General features: G+C 45.5%; 1 protein-coding gene and 1 long non-coding RNA gene across 4 annotated transcripts in view; one reads left to right on the top strand and one right to left on the bottom strand.

The window, feature by feature from the left end:
* Window positions 1–3,943: 3,943 nt before the first annotated feature.
* Window positions 3,944–4,620, top strand: LOC123608310. The gene is made up of 2 exons (XR_006717186.1): window positions 3,944–4,106; window positions 4,345–4,620. It is a non-coding gene; the product is annotated as an uncharacterized LOC123608310 (long non-coding RNA).
* TBC1D22B (TBC1 domain family member 22B) overlaps window positions 4,523–20,362 on the bottom strand; it is an 82,150-nt gene continuing 66,310 nt past the window's right edge. For all 3 annotated transcript variants that reach the window (XM_045498032.1, XM_045498034.1, XM_045498033.1), the window contains one exon: window positions 4,523–6,520. In XM_045498032.1, the coding sequence (XP_045353988.1) occupies window positions 6,392–6,520 (129 nt within the window). In that variant the 3' untranslated portion in view covers window positions 4,523–6,391. The remainder of the gene's footprint in view (window positions 6,521–20,362) is intronic.

The following is a 20,362-nucleotide window of genomic DNA, read 5'->3' as shown; positions in this document are numbered from 1 at the left end:
CTTCTTACTCAACGTGTCTCCAGAGGCAAGGGAAACAAAAGCAAAAATGAACTATTGGGACCTCATCAAAATAAAAAGCTCTGCACAGTGACGGAAACAATCAGCAAAACTAAAAGGCAACCGATGCAATGGGAGAAGATATTTGCAAATGGCACATCAGATTAAAGGTTAGTATCCAAAATCTATAAAGCACTTATCAAACTTAACACCCCCAAAACAAATAATCCAGTGAAGAAATGGGCAAAAGACGTGAATAGGCACTTCTCCAAAGAAGACATCCAGATGGCCAACCGACACATGAAGAAATGCTCAACATCACTCATCATCAGGGAAATACAAATAAAAACCACAATGAGATACCACCTCTCACCTGTCAGAATGGCTAACATTAACAACTCAGGTAACAACAGATGTTGGTGAGGGTGCGGAGAAAGAGAGTCTCTTTCGCACTGCTGGTGGGAATGCAAACTGGTGCAGCCATTCTGAAAACAGTATGGAGGTTCCTCAAAAAATTAAAAATAGAACTACCCTATGACTCAGCAATTGCACTACTAGGTATTTATCCAAAGGATACAGGTATGCTGTTTTGAAGGGGCACATGTACCCCAATGTTTATAGCAGTACTGTCAACAATAGCCAAAGTATGAAAGAGCCCAAATGTCCATCGACAGAAGAAAAGCAAAAATAATATAAAAACAGGGAGGGGGACAAAACATAAGAGACTCTTAAATATGGAGAACAAACAGAGGGTTGCTGGAGGGGTTGTGGGAGGGGGGATGGGGTACATGGGTAAGAGGCATTAAAGAATCTACTCCTGAAATCATTGTTGCACTATACGCTAACTAACTCGGATATAAATTAAAAAACAAAAACAAAAACAAAAAAACAGCCACATCTTAAACTTACCAAGTTGTGCACATTAAATATGTATAGTTTTTTGTATGTCAATCATTTGTCAATAAAGTGGTTTAAAAAAAAAAAAAAAAAACCTAACTGGGTTGCCTACTAAAACAAAGCAAAATGAAGTCAGTGCTTTCTAGAGCAGAGATCAGCAAACTTTCTCCATAAAAGACCAGAAAGTAAAATATTTTTAAGCTTTGTGGGCCATATAGTCTATCACAACTACTCAGTTCTGCTACTGGAGTGTCAAAGAAGCCAAAAATAAGATGTCATGAATAAGTATTTCTGTGTTTCAATAAAACTTTATTTATAAAAAGAGGAAGCGGGTTGGATTTGGCCCACAGGCCATAGTTTGCTGACCCTTGCTCTAGGGGATTTTAGTAAGACCAAGACTCTCACATATAACATTCAAAATGTCCAGGATACAGTCCAAAATTACTCAACATTCAAAGATGTAGGAAAAGGTGGTCAATTTTTATGAGGAAAGCCAATTGAAAGATGTCAACCCCAAGATGAGACAGATGTTAAAAATGCCAGACAAAAATGTAAATCAGGTATTACAGCTATGCTTCATGAGGTAAAAGTAAACACACTCGAAATGAAGGGAAAACTCAGGAGAGAAACAGGAACCACACACACACACACACACACACACAAAATCAAATGGAAATATTAGGACCAAAGCCTGCAATATCTGAAGTACAAATTCATGGGGCACCTGGGTGGCTCAGTCCATTAAACGTCTGACTCCTGATTTCACTGTATGGGCTTGGGATGCCTGGGTGGCTCAGTTGGTTGATTGTCTGACTTCAGCTCAGGTCATGATCTCCCAGTTTGTGGGTTCAAGCCTCGCATCAGGCTCACTGTTGTCAGTGCAGGGCTTGCTTTGGATATCCTCTGTTCCCCTCCCTCTCTCTGCCCCTCCCCCACTCATGCTCTCTCAAAATTGAATAAACTTAAAAAAAATTCACTGTGTGGGCTTAATGTAGAATGGAGATGACAGAAAAGGAGTCAATGGACTTAAAGATAGACAAAAAGAAAGTTCTTAATCTGAAGAACAGAAAGGAGAAGAAGTGAAAAAATAAAACAGAACCTGAGGAAGTATGGGTCTAACATTCACATCATTAGAATCCGGAGGGAGGATTGAGACTGGTGCAGAAAAATACATATATATTTGAAGAATAATAGCTGAAGGCTTCTCGAACTTGGTGAAAGACATACAACTATAGATTCAAGGAACTCAAATCCCAAGTAGGATAAATGCAACAAAACAAAGCAAAACCAAAAACCAAAAAACACACAAAAAACCCAAAACTCCAAAAACAAAAATAACCCCAATCCACAATTCAGATACGCTATCAAACTTCTGAAACCCAAAGGGAAAAAAAAAATCTTAGAAGCAGTCTGAGAAAAAACATAGTCCTCAGAATATCAAAAATAGAATTACCGTACGGTCCAGTAATTCTGCTTATGGGTATACACCCCAAAGAACTGAAAGCAAGGTCCTTAAGTATTTACACAACTGTGTTCACAGCAGCATTATTCTCGATGGCCAAAAAATGTAAGACCACTGACGGATGGAAACAAAATATGGTGTGTGTGTGTGCGTGCCCACGTGCGTGTTGGAATATTATTCAGCCTTAAAAAAAGGAAGGATAGGGCGCCTGGGTGGCTCAGTCGGTTAAGTGTCTGACTTCGGCTCAGGTCATGATCTCACATTCTGTGGGTTTGAGCCCCATATGGGGCTCTGTGCTAGCAGCTCAGAGCTTGGAGCCTCCTTCGGATTCTGTGTCTCCCTCTCTTTCTGCCCCTCCCATGCTCACACTCTCATTCTTAAAAATAAACATAAAAAAATTTTTTTTTAAAAGGAAGGATATTCTGATACATGCTACAACATAGGTGAACCTTGAGGACATTACGAAGTAAAATAAGCCAATCAAAAAAACCCCATATACTGTATTGTTCACTTACATAACTTACCTAGAGTCGGCAAATTCAGAGAGACAGAAAGTGGAATGGCGGTTGCCGGCTGTAAGGAGGAGGAAATGGGGAGCTGTCGTTTAATGGAGACGGAGTTCTAGTTTTGCAAGATGAAACGAGTTGTGGTGATGGTCACACAACGATGCAAATGGACTTATCCCTACTGACCTGTACACTTAAAAATGACTAAGATGGCAAGCTATGTTCTGTGCATATTGCCACAATTTTTAAAAACACAGTCTGAGAAAAATAATGGAATTAAATATAGAACAGCGATCTCAATGACTGTGGATTTCTCATCAGAAACTGTGGAAGAGACAGTGGAACGACATCTTTATTTTATTTTTTTTTTAATTTTTTTTTTCAACGTTTATTCATTTTTGGGACAGAGAGAGACAGAGCATGAACGGGGGAGGGGCAGAGAGAGAGGGAGACACAGAATCGGAAACAGGCTCCAGGCTCTGAGCCATCAGCCCAGAGCCCGACGCGGGGCTCGAACTCACGGACCGCGAGATCGTGACCTGGCTGAAGTCGGACGCTTAACCGACTGCGCCACCCAGGCGCCCCGGAACGACATCTTTAAAGCGCCAGAACAGCTATACCTAGAGAAACTATATTCAGGACTGAAGGCAAAATAAAGACCATTCTCAGATGAAGGAACACTAAGAGAATTTCTCGAGAAAGTTTTGCAGGCAGAAGGGAAATCAGTTTCAGAGGGGATGTTGAAGGCTAAGGAATGAAGGAGGAATCGCTTCTCGGCCTTTCGGCTGAGATCAAGCGGAGGAATGAAGGAGGGACGTAAATGGCAAGTGTCTCCTCTCAGGTTCTTTAAGATATGTGTATCTACTCAGGGCAAAAATTGTTGATTTTGAGCCAGGCATATGGCCGCCTGGAACAGACTATTCCTCCAACTTCCCTTACAACGAGGTGTGACCTACTGTGGGACTAAGTTCCGCTCCCCGAGTTGTAAAAGGAGGTATTAAGGGGCAGCTTTCTGGAACATTCCTTAAGATACTGCTGACACATTTTTTTTTTTCATTCCTTTTTCTCTGTCCCTTCTTTATCCATCCTGTTGCTTGGAAAGTGGATGCAGTGGCTGGCGTGGCAGCCCCATCTTCCCCGGTGAAGACCGCGAGGCGGAGTCCAGATTCCTAAAGACTCTGTGAAACAGACCCATCATCCTAGCCCTGGGTGGTCTACTTTTGGACTTTGCCGTGAGGCAGAAGGTATGCTCCCTTGGTGTGTAAGCCACCGTTACGTCTGGGTTCCCGTAGCGTGTTGCTGCATTTGACCCTAAGACAGCTCCTAATTGCTGAAACCAAGCAACACTCTCGAATGAATCCAGGGAGAAGTTCTGGGTGAGGAAACCATCCAAGTGTTTCTCCCAGCACTTGGCGTATGGCGAGGTGCTCTGTAAATGTCAGTGGTTAGGTACCACGTGGCTCAGTTTTGTATTTTCCACAGTATCCAGCACAGAGTCGATGCGCCACCCTCCGAGACCGCCTTCTGACTCTCTGTCGATCCCCGGCTTGCCCTCCGGAAAATGTGTCCCCCACCCTTACTGGCGTCAGCAAGAAAAACCTGACCAAAGGGCACGCCTTAGGTTCCAGGTTACACAAATCCATGGGAGAAAAATCAGCAGTGGAGGAGGAAATACACTATTTATTTACAGTTCTTTCACTTTATCCACAATTTCCATACAAACATAAAAACTAAAAAAATAAAACCACCACTTGGGAACACAAGTGTCTTTCTTTAATTAGTCCGCTTGAGGGAGGGTCACCGCCCTCTTGCTCTGTGAAGGAGACTATTGAGGCACACTGAAGGGGAACAGGAGAAGGTTGGGAAGAATGCCTGAGAAACAGCTCCAGATGAGAAATGTAACACGCCAGCGTGGTGGAGCTTCACTGGCGGAAACTCAAGGGCGTCACCCACTGGGGACACTGACCGGCTTCCCAAGAGGACGACGGCTCCTTGCCACCATCCCCCCGCCTCTCCACTATGGAACTCTAGAAATCAAACACGCCTCACGCATCTCATGAGCGGTGTGGGGTATGGTGGTGACAGTGGGGGACGCTGGACGCTTCTCTCGGAGAAGAGCCCTCAACCCCAGGGAGACACAGGAAACCCCTTTCCTTGGCACTGATGAGTCAGTCACAGCTTCTGTCTTGAATACAACGCTGACTTAAAACGGAAAAACAAAAGCTCTCCCCCAGCATCCTGGGGAAAGGGAAGGGCTGAAAACATGCTCTCTGGGAGGTGGCTAGGGGTGAGGGGTGGGGGGCAGGGGGGCTCTGTCTGCCCAACAGGGGGAAGGAGTGGGGCTGACGCTCCACAAAGACCCGGGGAGGGGTGGGGAGAGGGGGAGACAGAAAAACTCAGCCGCTGATGCTGGGGACGGCCACCGCTGGTTGTCAAAGCAGCTCCATCTGCTCAGCGCCACTTGCTCTGGCAGACGCCCACCCGCTCCCTCACAGGGGGGCGCCCAGAAACCGACCTGGAGGCGCTGGGCCCACCTGCCTGGCGACGTCATCTGTGCTAGTGACCTAGATTGCTTTCACATGTTGATGCACATTATAAATATAAAATCATATCTGCTACAAAGAGGACGTATATTTGTACATCTTTACCCATATACATAATAACACAATTTACACATAATATCTTGGAGTGGGTCATCATGGAAAAAGGGTTTGGAGAGGTAAAAAGCCCCTTCTCCCTCCCCCTGCCCTGATCCTTCTCAAGGGATGCTTATATACTTGGTCACCGGGGGGCCCTTCCCAGCGGGTCGTGACAGGGCTGGTCTGGACACATGAATCCGGACACGTAACTAAATGCCAAGGGGTGTGGATACCCACGTACACACACGAACGCAGGCACACATACAGACATCTGGTGAGAAAAGGAAAACTAAAATTCCTAGCCCTTGGGTGTAGGCCTCTTCCCAGAGTTATAAGCATCAGTGCCTCCTCTATCTGAGAACAACAGTCTAAAACTGCCCCTCACCGGCTCACACGAGGGCAGAGGGGGAAGGGCTAGGAACCAGGGAGGGAGGGAGGGGGGAGGGGCCAGGAGTCTTTTGAAAACATAAGGCGTTTTTTGACCTGTGATCAAATGAAACCATGTCACAAAAAGCAACGGCATCAGTTGGGGCCGGGAGGCAAGAGACAGTCCGTCCATGTAGGGACAATGTGAGTTGAGACCCTGAGCCTTCCCCTTCTTCTGTCCAGTTTCTTTTAAAGGGGCAGACAACCCTGTACCTCCTTTCCTGTCCTCTCCCAGAGCTGGGCCCATCCACATGTCATGGAATACTGATAGTGGTCCAAGAAACATATCCAGAGACATGGAGTGGTGGACAGGCACGCCAAAGAGTTAAGACCTGGGCGGCGGATGTGAGCTTTTTACAGCAGGAGTGGTTCCTGGCCTGAGTCCACGGCTCGCACAGTGGCCACAGTGATCAGATTGCCATCAGAGATGGGGACAGTCTGGGTCCCCCCTGGGGAGACAGCACCTATCGGCGGTAGTGATTGGGGGCATCGGCAAACATGTACTTCAGTCTGTACGCCTCGGCGAGCAGTAGCCCAATCTCTTCGTTGCCCCAATGGATCGTAGGTAGGTTTTGTAGCAGCATCAGGAGACCCTGGAATGCAAGAAAGATGTTTTTATCATCCCGGGACTACAGACCAGGGGACCAGCAGGCCCTGGGACGGGGTCCCTTCCTCCTGGATCACACACATCCCACAAGGTCGGGCTCCCTCCTCCAGAGCAGCACACATCTCCCGGCCCCCCAGTTCACCTTCAGAAAGCCCTGAAAAGCCTCTGCTAATTTTCCGATATCCACTAGCACCTGCCTCTTTGAACAATACTATAAACAGAGAACGACACTGACAAATAAGGATATTTAAAAGAGAAAAATAATCTCCCTCATCATCCAAACATACTCTCTTCATTTCCAAGTACTGCTTTTCAGTCTTTTTCTCACACGCATATTTCTTTAAACAGCTGTAATCATAATTATGATTTTATGCTTTTTAATCATCTTCTTTCTCTAGAATTTTAGTGTCTTTCCATGCAGCCTTCAAAACTGACTATTCTCAGGGTTAGTATGTAGCTATATCCAAATGTACTCAACCATTTACCTTTTGTTAGATACTTAATTTGCTTCCTTTAAAAATAACATTTATTTGAAAAAATCCTCATTTATTCATATTCATAAATGCATAACCTTATGCATTTGACATATTTCTCCTAATCGAGTGTTCACTTGTAATCACTATATTTAGCTTCTTCCTTGTTCTCCAAAGACTGTCCTGTCCTCAACCTACCGGTCCAGCTCATTTCCTACTATCCCAGTATACATGCCTCCTCCAGCTAGGCCCATTTCAGCCAGATTTATCTGTGCCTCCGTGGTTTAGTTTACTTGGTTCCTTTCACTTGGAATGCCTTTCCTTTTCCCCTCTGCCTACCTCAATCCCATTCAGTTCTCAAAGCCCAGGTCCCTCTAACAGTTCCCATAGAGACACCCTATTAAAGAGGATAACAGAATAAAAAGCGAATGTGAGGTTTTCTCTGTAATTTATTTACCCATGTTGTTGCTGCTGCTTCATGTTGGTTTTCTTTCTCTTTTTTTTAAGTTGATTTACTTATTTATTCTTAAATAATCTCTACACCCAATGTGGGGCTCGAACCCACAACCCCGAGATCAAGAGTCACATGGTCTTCCAACCAGGCCAGCCAGGCACCCCTGTATCTCTTTTTGAACTGGATATTCTTCTTCTTCTTTTTTAAAATTTCATTTATTTATTTTGAGAGAGAGAGAGACAGACAGACAGACAGCGGGAGGGGCAAAAGAGAGAAGGACAGAGAATCCTAAGCAGGCTCCATGCTGTCAGTACAGAGCCAGATTCAGGGCTTACTCTCATAAACTGTGAGATCGTGACCTGAGTTGAAATCAAGAGTCAGACATTTAACCCAATGAACCACCTCGGTGCCCCATCAACTGCATAGTCTTATTTTTCTGATTATAAAAGTGATAGTAGCAAGACAAAACCCAGAGACACAAGAAGACTGGCAGACTCGATTACATACAACTTCAAAATGTCAAAAGGTGCCGAAAACCAAGTTAAAATCTAAGAGACTGACTATAAGTTATATGCTAACTAATTTGGATGTAAACTAAAAAAAATAAAATTAATAAAAAACAAAGAAACTGACTATAAGAAAATATTTGTAACACCTATAAAAGACAAAAGGTTAATATCTATAACCAAAAAGGGTGCCTACAAATCACTGAGAAGTAAGAAAACCACCAAATAGAGAAACAGGTGAGTAATATGAATAGGTAACAGGCAGAGTGCCTATGGCCCAACACACATGCGGTGAGTACTCTTGCTTTTAGCTGCTCTGAACACCCAGCAATGTTTTGTAGTTTTTAGTGGAAAGGTCTTGCATATCTTTTACGAGATTTCTTCCTTTAGAAACAGAAACTTAGCTGTGCACAAAGCTGCCTGTGGCACATCACTGTTTAAGAGCCCCGTTCTGGGACAGTGTATGTTCTTGGTTCTGCCCTAAACCTCTCCCTCCCCACTTCCCAGAAAGTGGGTGTGAGTGGAGGAGGGGAACAGTCATCTCAGACCATTAGATTACAGCCATGCGTTGAAGACGGCAGAGCGAGAAGACAGAAGACATCTGAGTCCCTGCCACACTGGAGCCGGGATGTCAGCCCTCGACTGCTTATGCTGAAAGACTGTGAACGGTGGAGAAGTAAACAACGGTCTGGTTTTAAGCCACTGCTATTCTAGGGTCTTGGTTACAGGGGACAAGCTTATATCATCTTAACAAAGACAGGCTGTAGCTATCAAAATCAGAAATGCACATGGTCTTTGATCCAGCAACTCCACCCCTGTATCCTGTCCTAGGGAAATATTCACAGTCTGGCAGGAGGGTCTTCCCGGCATGCACCACTGCTTCAAACAGTGGGGAATCAATCGCTGGATAAACAGTGGTCATCCACATCGTGAAACACACGGCAGCGACACGGGACAAATGAAGTCGCACTAGGTGCACGGAGGTGGAAAGATAACAAAGACAATTTTACAAGTACCAAAGAAAAGTAAGTTGTAGAAAAATACAGGATGATCCCACTTAGGTAAATGAGAAAACACAATATATTTGTATATGCACATACGTATACAAAAAATTTAGAAGGTGAGGTGGTAAACAACAGTAGTTACCTTCAGGGATGAGACCTTCACTTTTTTCCCATTATACTTCTGTATCTTTTGGGCTCTGTGTTTTCAATTTTCACAATAAAGTGTTGATGCATTACTCGGGTGATAGAACTTTTTCTCTTTAGTAATACGTGTTCTGTGGTAGTTTTGTTTAGTAAAAAGTAAAAAAGCAGAAAATAAATCACCCGTAATTTCATAACCAAGATGAAGCCACTTTTTTTGTTAAAATATTTATTTATGGGGGCAGGGGCGCCTGGGTGGCTCAGTCGGTTAAGTATTGACTTTGACTCAGGTCATGATCTCCCGCTTTGTGGGTTCAAGCCCCGCATCGGGCTCTGTGCTGACAGCTCGAAGCCTGGAGCCTGCTTCAGGTTCTGTGTCTCCCTCTCCTTCTGCTCCCTCTCCCCCATTCATGCCCTGTCTCTCTCTCTCAAAATAATAAACATAAATTAAAATAAAATAAAATAAATAAAATATTTATTTATTGGGGCATCTGGGTGGCTCAGTCGGTTAAGTGTCTGACTCTTGGTTTAGGCTCAGGTCATGATTTCGCAGTTTGTGAGTTCGAGCCCCGCATCAGGCTCTGCGCTGACGGTGAGGAACCTGCTTGGGATTCTCTCTCTCCCTCTCTCTCTTTGCCCCTCCTCTGCTTGTGCTCTCTCTCTCTCTCAAAATAAATAAATAAACTTAAAACAGATTTTAAGTAAACTCTACACCCAATGTGGGGCTTGAACTCATGACCCCAATCTCTCTCTCTCTCTCTCTCTCTCGCCAAGATCAAGAGTCATACGCTCCACTGGCTGAGCCAGCCAAGAGCCCCAAAAGGACGTCACTTTTAAACACTTTGGCATATTTCCTTCCACTCCTTTTTCTGCACACTTTCCATAGTTGAAACATTTTATCTACATAATTTTGAATCTATTTAGCATTTGTCATAAGCATTTCCTTTGATATTAAAAACTCCTTGTAAATATTTTCATGGCTAAAGAATTTCTCACGATGCAGATGCACCAAATTTACTTTACATCTTCCTGTTCTGAGTACTTAATTATTTCTGGTTTTTCACTATAATGAAATTACAATGAATAGCCTTGTGCATAGAGCCATATTTTAGATTATTTCCATGGGCTGACTTCCTAGGATTGAAATTACTGTCAAAGAACATGAACATTTAAAAGGTATTTAACGCTCATTCAGAAAATGCATTCCAGAAAAATGCTCATTTCTGTAGATCTCCACCAGCACTGAGTACTCTTACTAAACAAAGTTCTCTAATCATAACCCTTTTCCCTGAGATTTCCAAGCCTGAGAAGAGAGCTCAAAGCCTTAAGTCAACATGGTATGGTGAATGCACAGGATGAACACACTGAGAAAGGAATCAGCCTATATGCTTCTCTACATATGTTCAACCCTCCTCCCCAACCCCCATCCTGGTTGCCATCAACTTCCTTCTCTCTTCCCCAAACCCTGTTAGGTTAGCCACCCTCTACTATCCCATCGTTGTTACCGAAATTCATTCCACCAGACAGCTTACTCAACCAGTTAATGATTTTCACTCAACCCACCCAGATGCTAATGTTGCGTTTAAATACACTATTAGCTGACCTAATGTCTCTGGAGTGCGCTTTTCTCATGGTTAACGATTCTCCCTGGATGTCTTGGCCTCTCTTCTAGGTCTTTCTTTCTTTCTTTCTTTTTATTTTTTTTTTTAATGTTTATTTATTTTTGAGAGACAGGAAGAGAGCACAAGCAGGAGAGGGGCAGAGAGAGGGGGAGACACAGAATCTGAAGCAGGCTCCACGCTCTGAATTGTCAGCACAGAGCCCAGTGCAGGGCTCAAAGTCACAAACTGTGGGATCATGACCTGAGGGGGAGACACAGAATCTGAAGCAGGCTCCACGCTCTGAATTGTCAGCACAGAGCCCAATGCAGGGCTCAAAGTCACAAACTGTGGGATCATGACCTGAGCCGAAGTCAAGGCTTAACCAACTGAGCCACCCAGGTGCCCCTCAGGGAGTCTTTTATTCTAATTTGGGCAGATTCTCTACCATAGAGGTCCTCACCTTTTCTATACCTCAGACTCTTTGGCTATCTGGAGAAGCCTATGGATCCCTTCTTAGAATTATGATTTTTTAAATACATAAAATTAGATACACAGTACCATGAAGGAGGCCCGTTAAATTGAAAGTTATCAAAATATTTTTAAACAAATTTATGATACTGCTGTATATGTACTTTATTAATATATTCTGTAACAGGATCTAATGGCAGATTAAATAATTATCACTATTTCAAAGTAGCAATGAACATAATGTTTTCAGATATCTGTAACAACTTAATATGATATGAAAATACCTGCAGTTAGTGACAAAGGAAGGTACCACTAATATTACTGTGCTTTCCTGGTTACATTTTTTAATGTAGGAAATGCCAACTTTGAATTTGGGGTTACCGAAAATGAAACTGAAAATTTTTTTCCATTCATGTCTAGGGGTCCCGACTTTTTTTTTTCTTTCTTTTAAATTCGTGTGTGTGTGTGTGTGTATTTAAATTTTATTTTGAGAGAGAGAGAGAGAGAACACACAAGTAGGTGACGGTCAGAGAGAAGGAGAGACAGAATTCCAAGCAGGCTCCACAGCATCAGCACAGAGCCGGAGGCGGGGCTTGAACTCACAAGCCGTGAGCTGAGATCAACAATCAGACGCTTAACTGACTAAGCCACCCAGGTGCCCTGGGATCTCCTGACTTCTAAACTTAGACCCTAAATGAAAGTGTTTACTCTTGTAGCTTGCCCTTCTCTTTTTTTTCAACGTTTATTTATCTTTGGGACAGAGAGAGACAGAGCACGAACGGGGGAGGGGCAGAGAGAGAGGGAGACACAGAATCGGAAACAGGCTCCAGGCTCTGAGCCATCAGCCCAGAGCCCGACGCGGGGCTCGAACTCACGGACCGCGAGATCGTGACCTGGCTGAAGTCGGACGCTTAACCGACTGCGCCACCCAGGCGCCCCAAGCTTGCCCTTCTCTTGATTCACACCACAGTCAACAAGAATTCTTATTATACTTTCCTTCAGAGGTAAGTTTAACACCCAAGTATCCATATTAATATTAACATTCAATTTTTAACTTAATTTATTCATTGGAAAACTTTTTTCTTGCTTTCCTTTTCCTTCCTTCCTTCCTTCCTTCCTTCCTTCCTTCCTTCCTTCCTTCCTTCCTTCCTTCCCTTCTTCTCCTTCTTCATTTTGGTTCAAATTGCTTTTGTCATTATAGAATTTCAGTCCCATTTTCAATCAGCTTGCTGGGTGAGGTCAAATTGTTATCCTTTTTCTTGAGGACACATTTCATTGACTCAGAACCAACCCCTGCCTTCCATGGAAGGGGAGCTGAAGGAATGGTACTTGGTTAGCCTCATCCGGAATATTAGCAAGCAGACTCTGGGAACTTGGGAGCCTCAACAAAAACCCTTGGGTTTGTCCTGTCATCACAGCCAGGCAGTTCCAACCAAGCTGCAAAACCTGAATCAACTGCAGGACCTCTTAGAAAAACCTGAGCCCAAGCCTCATCCCTGGAGTTTTTTTATTCTAAAGCCCTGGGATGGGACCTGGTAACCACACTTTCCCAATGATTCCAGTGGGCAATCAGGTGTGGGCTTACCTCTAGGGGGATTAAAAAGCTCTACAGGAATAAAAGCATATTTGGGATGCCGGCCTCATGGTGAGATCCCAAGGAAGGAAACCCCTAGATGTTACACAGAGAGAGACCTTTCATTACATAAACTAAGAGAAATCTATAAAATAAAAATAGCTTGTAGCCAATTTATTTTAATGTTTTCGCAGTTTGTGTATGAGCATGTACTCATGTGATGTGTAAAAGATATAAACATGGCGGAATTTACAGTTTTTGCCATGATAGGACATCCACCATATTTTGCAAAGTGATAAAAAGAGGTCACAAAACAAGTTATAAAATGGTTGCATTAATGGCTATATACACACAGTACGTATTTGTGGAGATCTGTGTGGGGAAACATCTGGAAGAAAATAAAGCACCTTTGTGTGGCACAACTTCAGGTATCTAGTTCTCTTTTCTTTTTGCTTATTGGTGTTTCTGATTTTTTTTTTTTTCAACGTTTATTTATTTTTGGAACAGAGAGAGACAGAGCATGAACGGGGGAGGGGCAGAGAGAGAGGGAGACACAGAATCAGAAACAGGCTCCAGGCTCTGAGCCATCAGCCCAGAGCCCGACGCGGGGCTCGAACTCACGGACCGCGAGATCGTGACCGCGAGATCGTGACCTGGCTGAAGTCGGACGCTTAACCGACTGCGCCACCCAGGCGCCCCTCTGATTTTTTTTTATAATGATTACAACCCGTGCACAATTGATAAACGACAAAAGAGTAATACTTCTAGATGGGAATATTCTTTGCTGGGATAGAATCTACCCATAATTTCCAATGCCTCTAACCTTGCTAGAAACCTCCGGTAAACCCTGAAATAATTCTAACACTGCACAAGTTAACGTCCCCGGATGCCCCCTGGGCAGTAAGGCATCGCGAGGGAGCACTCTGCCACCTAGTGGCTATGTCTAGGAACTGCATCCCTTCGCACAGTGCTGCAACAGTGGGAAACCCTGCCCAACGCATTGATACATCTGAATAGAAAAGAAGCAGAAACCAAATGGCTGGGGGAAGAAGATGTTAATCACAAGTCAGGGGCTTTTATCTAATGATAGGGAAGAGACAAAGTTGGAGCAGGGAATAACTGAAGATTTGTTACAAAGCCAGCCCACAGGAGCACTAAGCATGACAGGCAGTCAGATGAAACTCTGCAGCCATGAGAAGACAGCTTATGAGGCAAGCAGCAGTGAGGAGTTCCAAATTAATGGGAAGGGACCAAAGAAAAGTTGGAAGTGGCTAAAATAGCAGAAAACAACCTGACCTAGATACCAGCTGAGAATCCACAGATCCTAAAGGAAAAGGAATATGGCAGAAAAGAAATTAGTGCCATGGTGGGTAGGGGGGAGGCAACAATTAGATAAGGGGGTCAAAGGAGAAGGGATAGAGGTTATAGCCAAAGAGACCCTGTAAGGAAAAGGTATAGGGGAAACCTCTTAGAGGATGTCCAATAGATGGAAGAAGTGGAGAGCAAGAACACCAAGAATAATCATCATAGTGACAGCTACCATTTATTGAGCACTTACTACACACCAGATGGGGCTCTACACGCTTTACGTGTACTCTGTATTAACTCATTTAATCTTCCCACCAACTCCATGAGATACATAATATTATCTCCACCTTACAGATGAGGAAATTGAGGCACAGAGATTAAGGAATTTGCCCCGGGGCACAGAGTGGTACTGGGCTGGAATTTGAACGCAGGCAATCTGGCTCTAGAGCCTGTGCTCATGACCACTATATATTTCAGCGCTTGCCCTGGAGTAAGAAGAGAAATGGGGCATAACGTAGAAGGAACCGAAAGAAAGGAAGTCATGGCAGACGCCGTTTGAAGGAAATGAGGAACAGTTGCTTGATTTTACTCAGTGATTAGAGCCAAGCACAACCAAAGATAGGATGTGTAGCAATTAGCAGCAAAAGAACTTAAAGACCCCATAAAACATACACTATTAAATAAGATACTGTGTATAGAATCACTTAGCAATATTGGAACATCCTTTGCAAATGTAAAGTGTACTCAGGCATGTAAAAATATTTTCCTAGTCAAATAAGCAGTTCTTTAAAACAAATCCCCCGTTCTGAGAATCAGTGAGTTAGCAAACCAATTCCCCTGGTTACAATAAAAATTTTCAAAACCATGTCCTTGTATGTAAACTTTCTGAGAGTCAAACTTATTCACTGGTTTTCTCCCAAAGTGTGTTTAGCAACTTTCCCATCAGAGAAGGCCGGGTTGAGTTCTTCAATGGCTTGTGTTGTGTCTAGGGATCGTGCCCTTTCTCACGCCAGCTTGCTGTGGGTGAAAGATCTTCAGTTCCCAGGGCTCCCTCTGAACCCTTCTTCTGGGCAGGATTCACACCGACAACTCACTGGATGTCTGTAAAGATGAGGCCTGCACTGGCCAATGCTCCAAAATCCTACCCTTGAGTTCCTGCAGAAGTGGTGGGTGGATGCCATCTGATTCAAGGCATTTATTTGCATTTAGTTTCTATTTAGGCCGCGAGCATCTTATAGGCTTAGCACTACTGAACTGAACAACTCTGACCTACCTCCTACAAAAGACGCTTTCAGAATAGGAGTCTCACCAAGGTGTTCTTCTGTAGGATGGAGGCACGGGATTCTGGGATCAGCTGCCACCTTGCTTTAGAGGCATCCGCTGGCCCCACTGACTCCCTTGCCGGTCCCCATTTTATGTAAAGGAATTTTGATTATTAGTTCTCAGAGTCCTCTGCGGGGTGCTTCTCAAAATCAGTTCTGAGCCCTCTGAGGCCTTGTTGGCCCTGACATCTTGTGGGGTCCCATGCCCTTCTGGGCTCTCACAGATGCTGCTTTTCCTGAGATGACTGTTTAGACTGTGGGACGAGGGAGCAGGCATTCACTCAGGTGCCTGTTCTCTCTGACTCAGGCACATACACTTTTCCCAGATATGTTATTCACAGTGGAACAGTTTTCAGGCTTCCTGTGGGTTACTTCATTCAGTACAAATTTTCTTTCTTTTTTTAATATAAATTACGAGTTTATTACAAAATACAAAATGTTAGTTTCTCATCATCAGTGATCCAAGAAAACAAAGCCAGGAGCTCACCCTGGGTGGGGCTGGAGGCCAGACGCCGCCAGGCTCAGGAGCTGGCCACAAGTCACCGGTTTACAACCCCCCCGGCAGATGGGTGTTCTCCAGGGTAGCCGCCACCCAGCTCTTGTCGCTTGCACACCGCGAGCTCCAAGGAACGAAACCCCGGTGTAAAGTGTACGTCCGTCGGGAAAAGCTGGGGTAGGGATCACAAAAGCTTGACCGTGATGGACAGGCCAGTAAGGGTGGCCGTGCTGCAGTATGGAGGGGGGGTGTGAAGGCCACGGCCACTGTGTCCTCAGGGTCGCTCCCCGGAACCTGGACTTGCTCTACTACAATCACTTCTTCTAGCGTCGCTGGCTGCTCCAGGTCACCGACGCTGACGGAGCAAATCAGATCAAAGGTCCTGCGCACGCCACCGCTGCTGGGAACCTACTTGTCCTCTTTGTCCATAGTTACCAGGTGTCCCCAGAGTGCTCAGAGACGATGTTACTCACCTCCGGTTCTCCAGGGAGCTGCCCCCACCACTGGGAACCACCGCGGGCCTGCACGAGTGCTCTGCACACGGTTTTTCCCGAATACCCACATTTCAGCATAGCTCATATCCTTCCAATGCACACTGAAGTTCCGATTTTTGAGGTGCTCCACTCCTTCGCCCCGGCAACTCCTTTGGTTTTGGTTGTGATGATGGGGTGGTGCACCGGCCCACGTTCCCTCACGCACAGAACTCGCTCAACCATCTCCTGTCCTTCTGGGTTTGACACGCGCCTGCTCTGGGAAGTCTCCCCCAGAGTCTGACGCCCACAGCCTGCCCTGATGGTGTTTCTGCCACTGGGTGTCAGGAATAAAGATGTCTTCCAGCGACCAAATTCCGTGGCTCTCCAGGCTCACTTAACGTGCCAGGTTCAGCCTTGGCCAGAGGGCGGGAGCGTCCACTGTCACTGCTATGATTCTGTCACTTCACAGTGGCGTGTACACCCCTGTGACTCCCTAGTTCACTCTGCCGGCCTTGTGGGGTGGGACCAAGGCACCCCTCTTCATTCCATCTCCAAAGAGCTAGCAGCACGGGTCAAGGCCCAGACATCCCTGGCCGGGCTTTAGGACGGAGGCTGTCGGTCCAACAAGGGATGGGGGTGAAAGTTCCCCCCCAATTTAGGGTCAAGCCCAATCTCTCCACAGGCTTCTCCACAATCAGGTCTTGCGACACCACCCCTCACCCTGTGACACTCCGGCCACACTGCCTTCTCTCTGCCTCTTCCCTCCCCCCACCCCTCAACCTCTTACCCTGGCAGGGCTGCTCCTCACCGCCAGGGAGATGGCCCCCAGCAAAGTGCGGGCCAGGGGCAGGCGCTGGGAAGGGCTGAGTGGGACAGCAGGCCTCCCAGCTCTTACCTGCTCAGTCTAGGTCCCCAGACAGTCCCCTCTGCTCACCTTCTCCTTCAAGTGCCTATGGCAGCTACAAGAGATGCGGACAGGCAGACAGAACTCTTGGGCAGACAGAACTCTCTCTAGGCTCACGGCTGGGGAGAGAAGCCCCAATCCCTCCCTCAGCAGGTGCACAGCCACATAGGAGACCTGCCGGTTCTGACTAGGGCGCTCACATCCAAGGCAGATCTCACTCTCTCTCTGACCACCACTGAAGCTTCCCCTTTGCCACAGTTTCCCACCGTCACTGCTCTCATCCCCAACACCCTCGGTCGGCATCACACAGCCTCTAGCACGGCCACTACCCCTACAGCCAGCAGCCCTGAATCCTAGGGTCACCCTTTGCCCTTCTAGCCCCCACGATGCAAATAACATCAAGATCCTCACTCGATACCAAGATTCCTATGTGAGAAAGGACTCATTTACCCATTTTGTTTTGGGTGATTTTTACACAGTCAACTGTCTACTTAGTATGGAGATTTGAGTGTATTGGTTGTATTTAGTTGTATTTCGTGTTATTGCACTTTCACCTTTCAATGGTGACCTTGCAGCAAACTGAACCACGTGCTCTTGTCCTATCATGCACTCCGTTGTCCATCTTTTTTGTTTTTTTCAGTGAGGCATAACTTGTACACAGTAACTACGCAAATCTTAAGTGTACAGCTGGACGATTTTTACATATGTAACCACCACCCAGAAGATTCATGTTCCTTCTCAGTCAATACTCCGTCTACAACCAGTGACCTGACACCAGAAGTTTGAACTTCACATAAATGCTTTCCTACAATCTTATTTCCAAAGTTATCATGATACTTCTGAATATTTTTTAGTGGCAAAAAACTGGCTTAACCAGGGCTCCTTGGAGAATGGTTGATTCCAAGGTAAGGCAAAGAAAATATAAGCTGGGAGCATCTCATGGCACCAGAAAGTAAGGAAGTGCTTTAAAAATGATGGGATCAGGGGTGCCTGGGTAGCTCTGTCAGTTAAGCCTCCAACTCTTAATTTCGGCTCAGGTCATGATCTCACGGTTCATGAGTTTCAGCCCTGTGTTGGGCTCTGTGCTGACAGCTCAGAGCCTGCTTGGGATTCTCTCTCTCTCCCTCTCTCTCTGTTTCTCCTCTGCTCAAATTTTCTCTCCCTCACTCTCTCTCTCTCTCCCTCTCTGTCTTTCTTTGTCCCCTGCCCCTCTCTGGCTCATGCTCTCTCAAAACAAACAAACAAACAAACAAACATTTTTTAAAAAGGTAAACATGATGGGATCAAAAAGACATAGGAGGCAACTTGAAGGAGAACCCAAGGGCCAAAGCTGGGACAACCTGAACAGCAAAATAATGACAATGTCAGATAACCCATGAAATAAATACCTGTGAATCTATACTGATATAAATAGATACATGAATACATAAATGGGAGAGAAGGGACAGCTCTCCCTTAGGTTAGAATAGCAATTAATAAATATAGAAGCAGTGAAAATAGAAAATCACAATTAGGCAAACATCACAGTAATGACTGTTACAGGCAAGAGCCATTCATGAATGTTAAAAAGTGGGCGAAAGAATGATGAGAAACATCAGAATTGCATAGTCTCAGACTGTCTCTACAAAAGATACTTACCAATTACCAAAGGGAAAATAGTAACTTCACAGGGGAGAGACTCAGGAGACCCCCCTGAGTCAAGCGATCGAAGGCGGCAGGAATGAGACCTGCCAACACCAGCTACCTCCTCATACAGACATCACCTCTGTGGTTTCTTCCCCAAAAGGCATGACCCTCAGTTTCGTCATAAGAAAACATTAGACAACCCCAAGTTAAAGGACAGTCTACAAAATAACGAATCCGTACTCTCCTAGAGTTTTGAAAATTTTGTCCTGGAAGACAAAGACTGAGGAATTGTCCCAGATTAGGATCCTGAATTGGATCCTCATCCAGAAAAGGACATTAATGGGAAGACTGGTCAAATTCAAATAAAGTCTGTAGATTGCTAATATTTTATCAACCTGAACGTCCTGGTTGGTTAATCACAGTATGGAATATAAGATGTAAACATTAAGTGGATATGGGTAGGCTATTTGGGAACTCTACTATTTCTGCAACATTTTGTAAATATAAAAATTATTGCAAAGTAAAAGAGAGAGGATACTTTTTTAAAACCCTGGTTTGAGTGGAGTCCCTCCTCCCCGGCCCCTCCAGAGTCTGACATTCAGCCCCTAGAGCGCCAGTGGCTCCTAAGCCTGGGGGCTCTCTCAGGGCCTGGGCGGAGCTCCAGGACTTCCCAGACAGAGGCCCAGACACCCCCCCCCCCACCCCCCAACCGGGTTCCAGCAACATGTACTAGTGCCCAGAACTCCCTGTTGCCTCCAGGTGTGGTGGTCTTTCGGACTCCACTTTCCCACAGAGGCAAGTGCCTTAGTTTCCTCCTGGGAAGGAGGGCATGGAAAGGAATGAGGAGGCTGAAGGCCCTTCTGGCAGTGGAAGGAGAAAAACCCAGGAGCCAGAATAGACCAAAAGGAGGACCTTAGAGGACTTCTTTCTCAGTTTTTTTTTTAAATTTTTTTTTTTCAACGTTTTATTTATTTTTGGGACAGAGAGAGACAGAGCATGAACGGGGGAGGGGCAGAGAGAGAGGGAGACACAGAATCGGAAACAGGCTCCAGGCTCTGAGCCATCAGCCCATAGCCTGACGTGGGGCTCGAACTCACGGACCGCGAGATCGTGACCTGGCTGAAGTCGGACGCTTAACCGACTGCGCCACCCAGGCGCCCCTCTTTCTCAGTTTTAAAACAACCAATCTTTTGTTAAACATTTACTTCAGGAGAAGAAAGCCTGTGAGCAATCATCAATGAAAGGTGAGGGGTGGTAGAGGGCAGAGGAAGCCCTGGAAGGAGGAGGGGAAAGGGGGAGGAGGGGGAGGACGAAGATCCTTGCCCGGGATCCTGGAGTACTGCTATGTGAATTCAGCTCAAATGCCCCAGGAGGTGTCTGGCCAGGCCCCAAGGTAGAGGCAACAGAGCACAATCCATGTGTGGGGCACGATGCTGGGTGTCTAACTCCCTGGGTGACCTTGAGCCAGTTACTTAATCT

The sequence above is a fragment of the Leopardus geoffroyi genome, chromosome B2 (genome assembly GCF_018350155.1).
Source record: "Leopardus geoffroyi isolate Oge1 chromosome B2, O.geoffroyi_Oge1_pat1.0, whole genome shotgun sequence".
NCBI classification, from domain to species: Eukaryota; Metazoa; Chordata; class Mammalia; order Carnivora; family Felidae; genus Leopardus; species Leopardus geoffroyi.
Note: the sequence above shows the minus strand (reverse complement) of the source record. Positions and strands in the feature narration are given on the sequence as shown.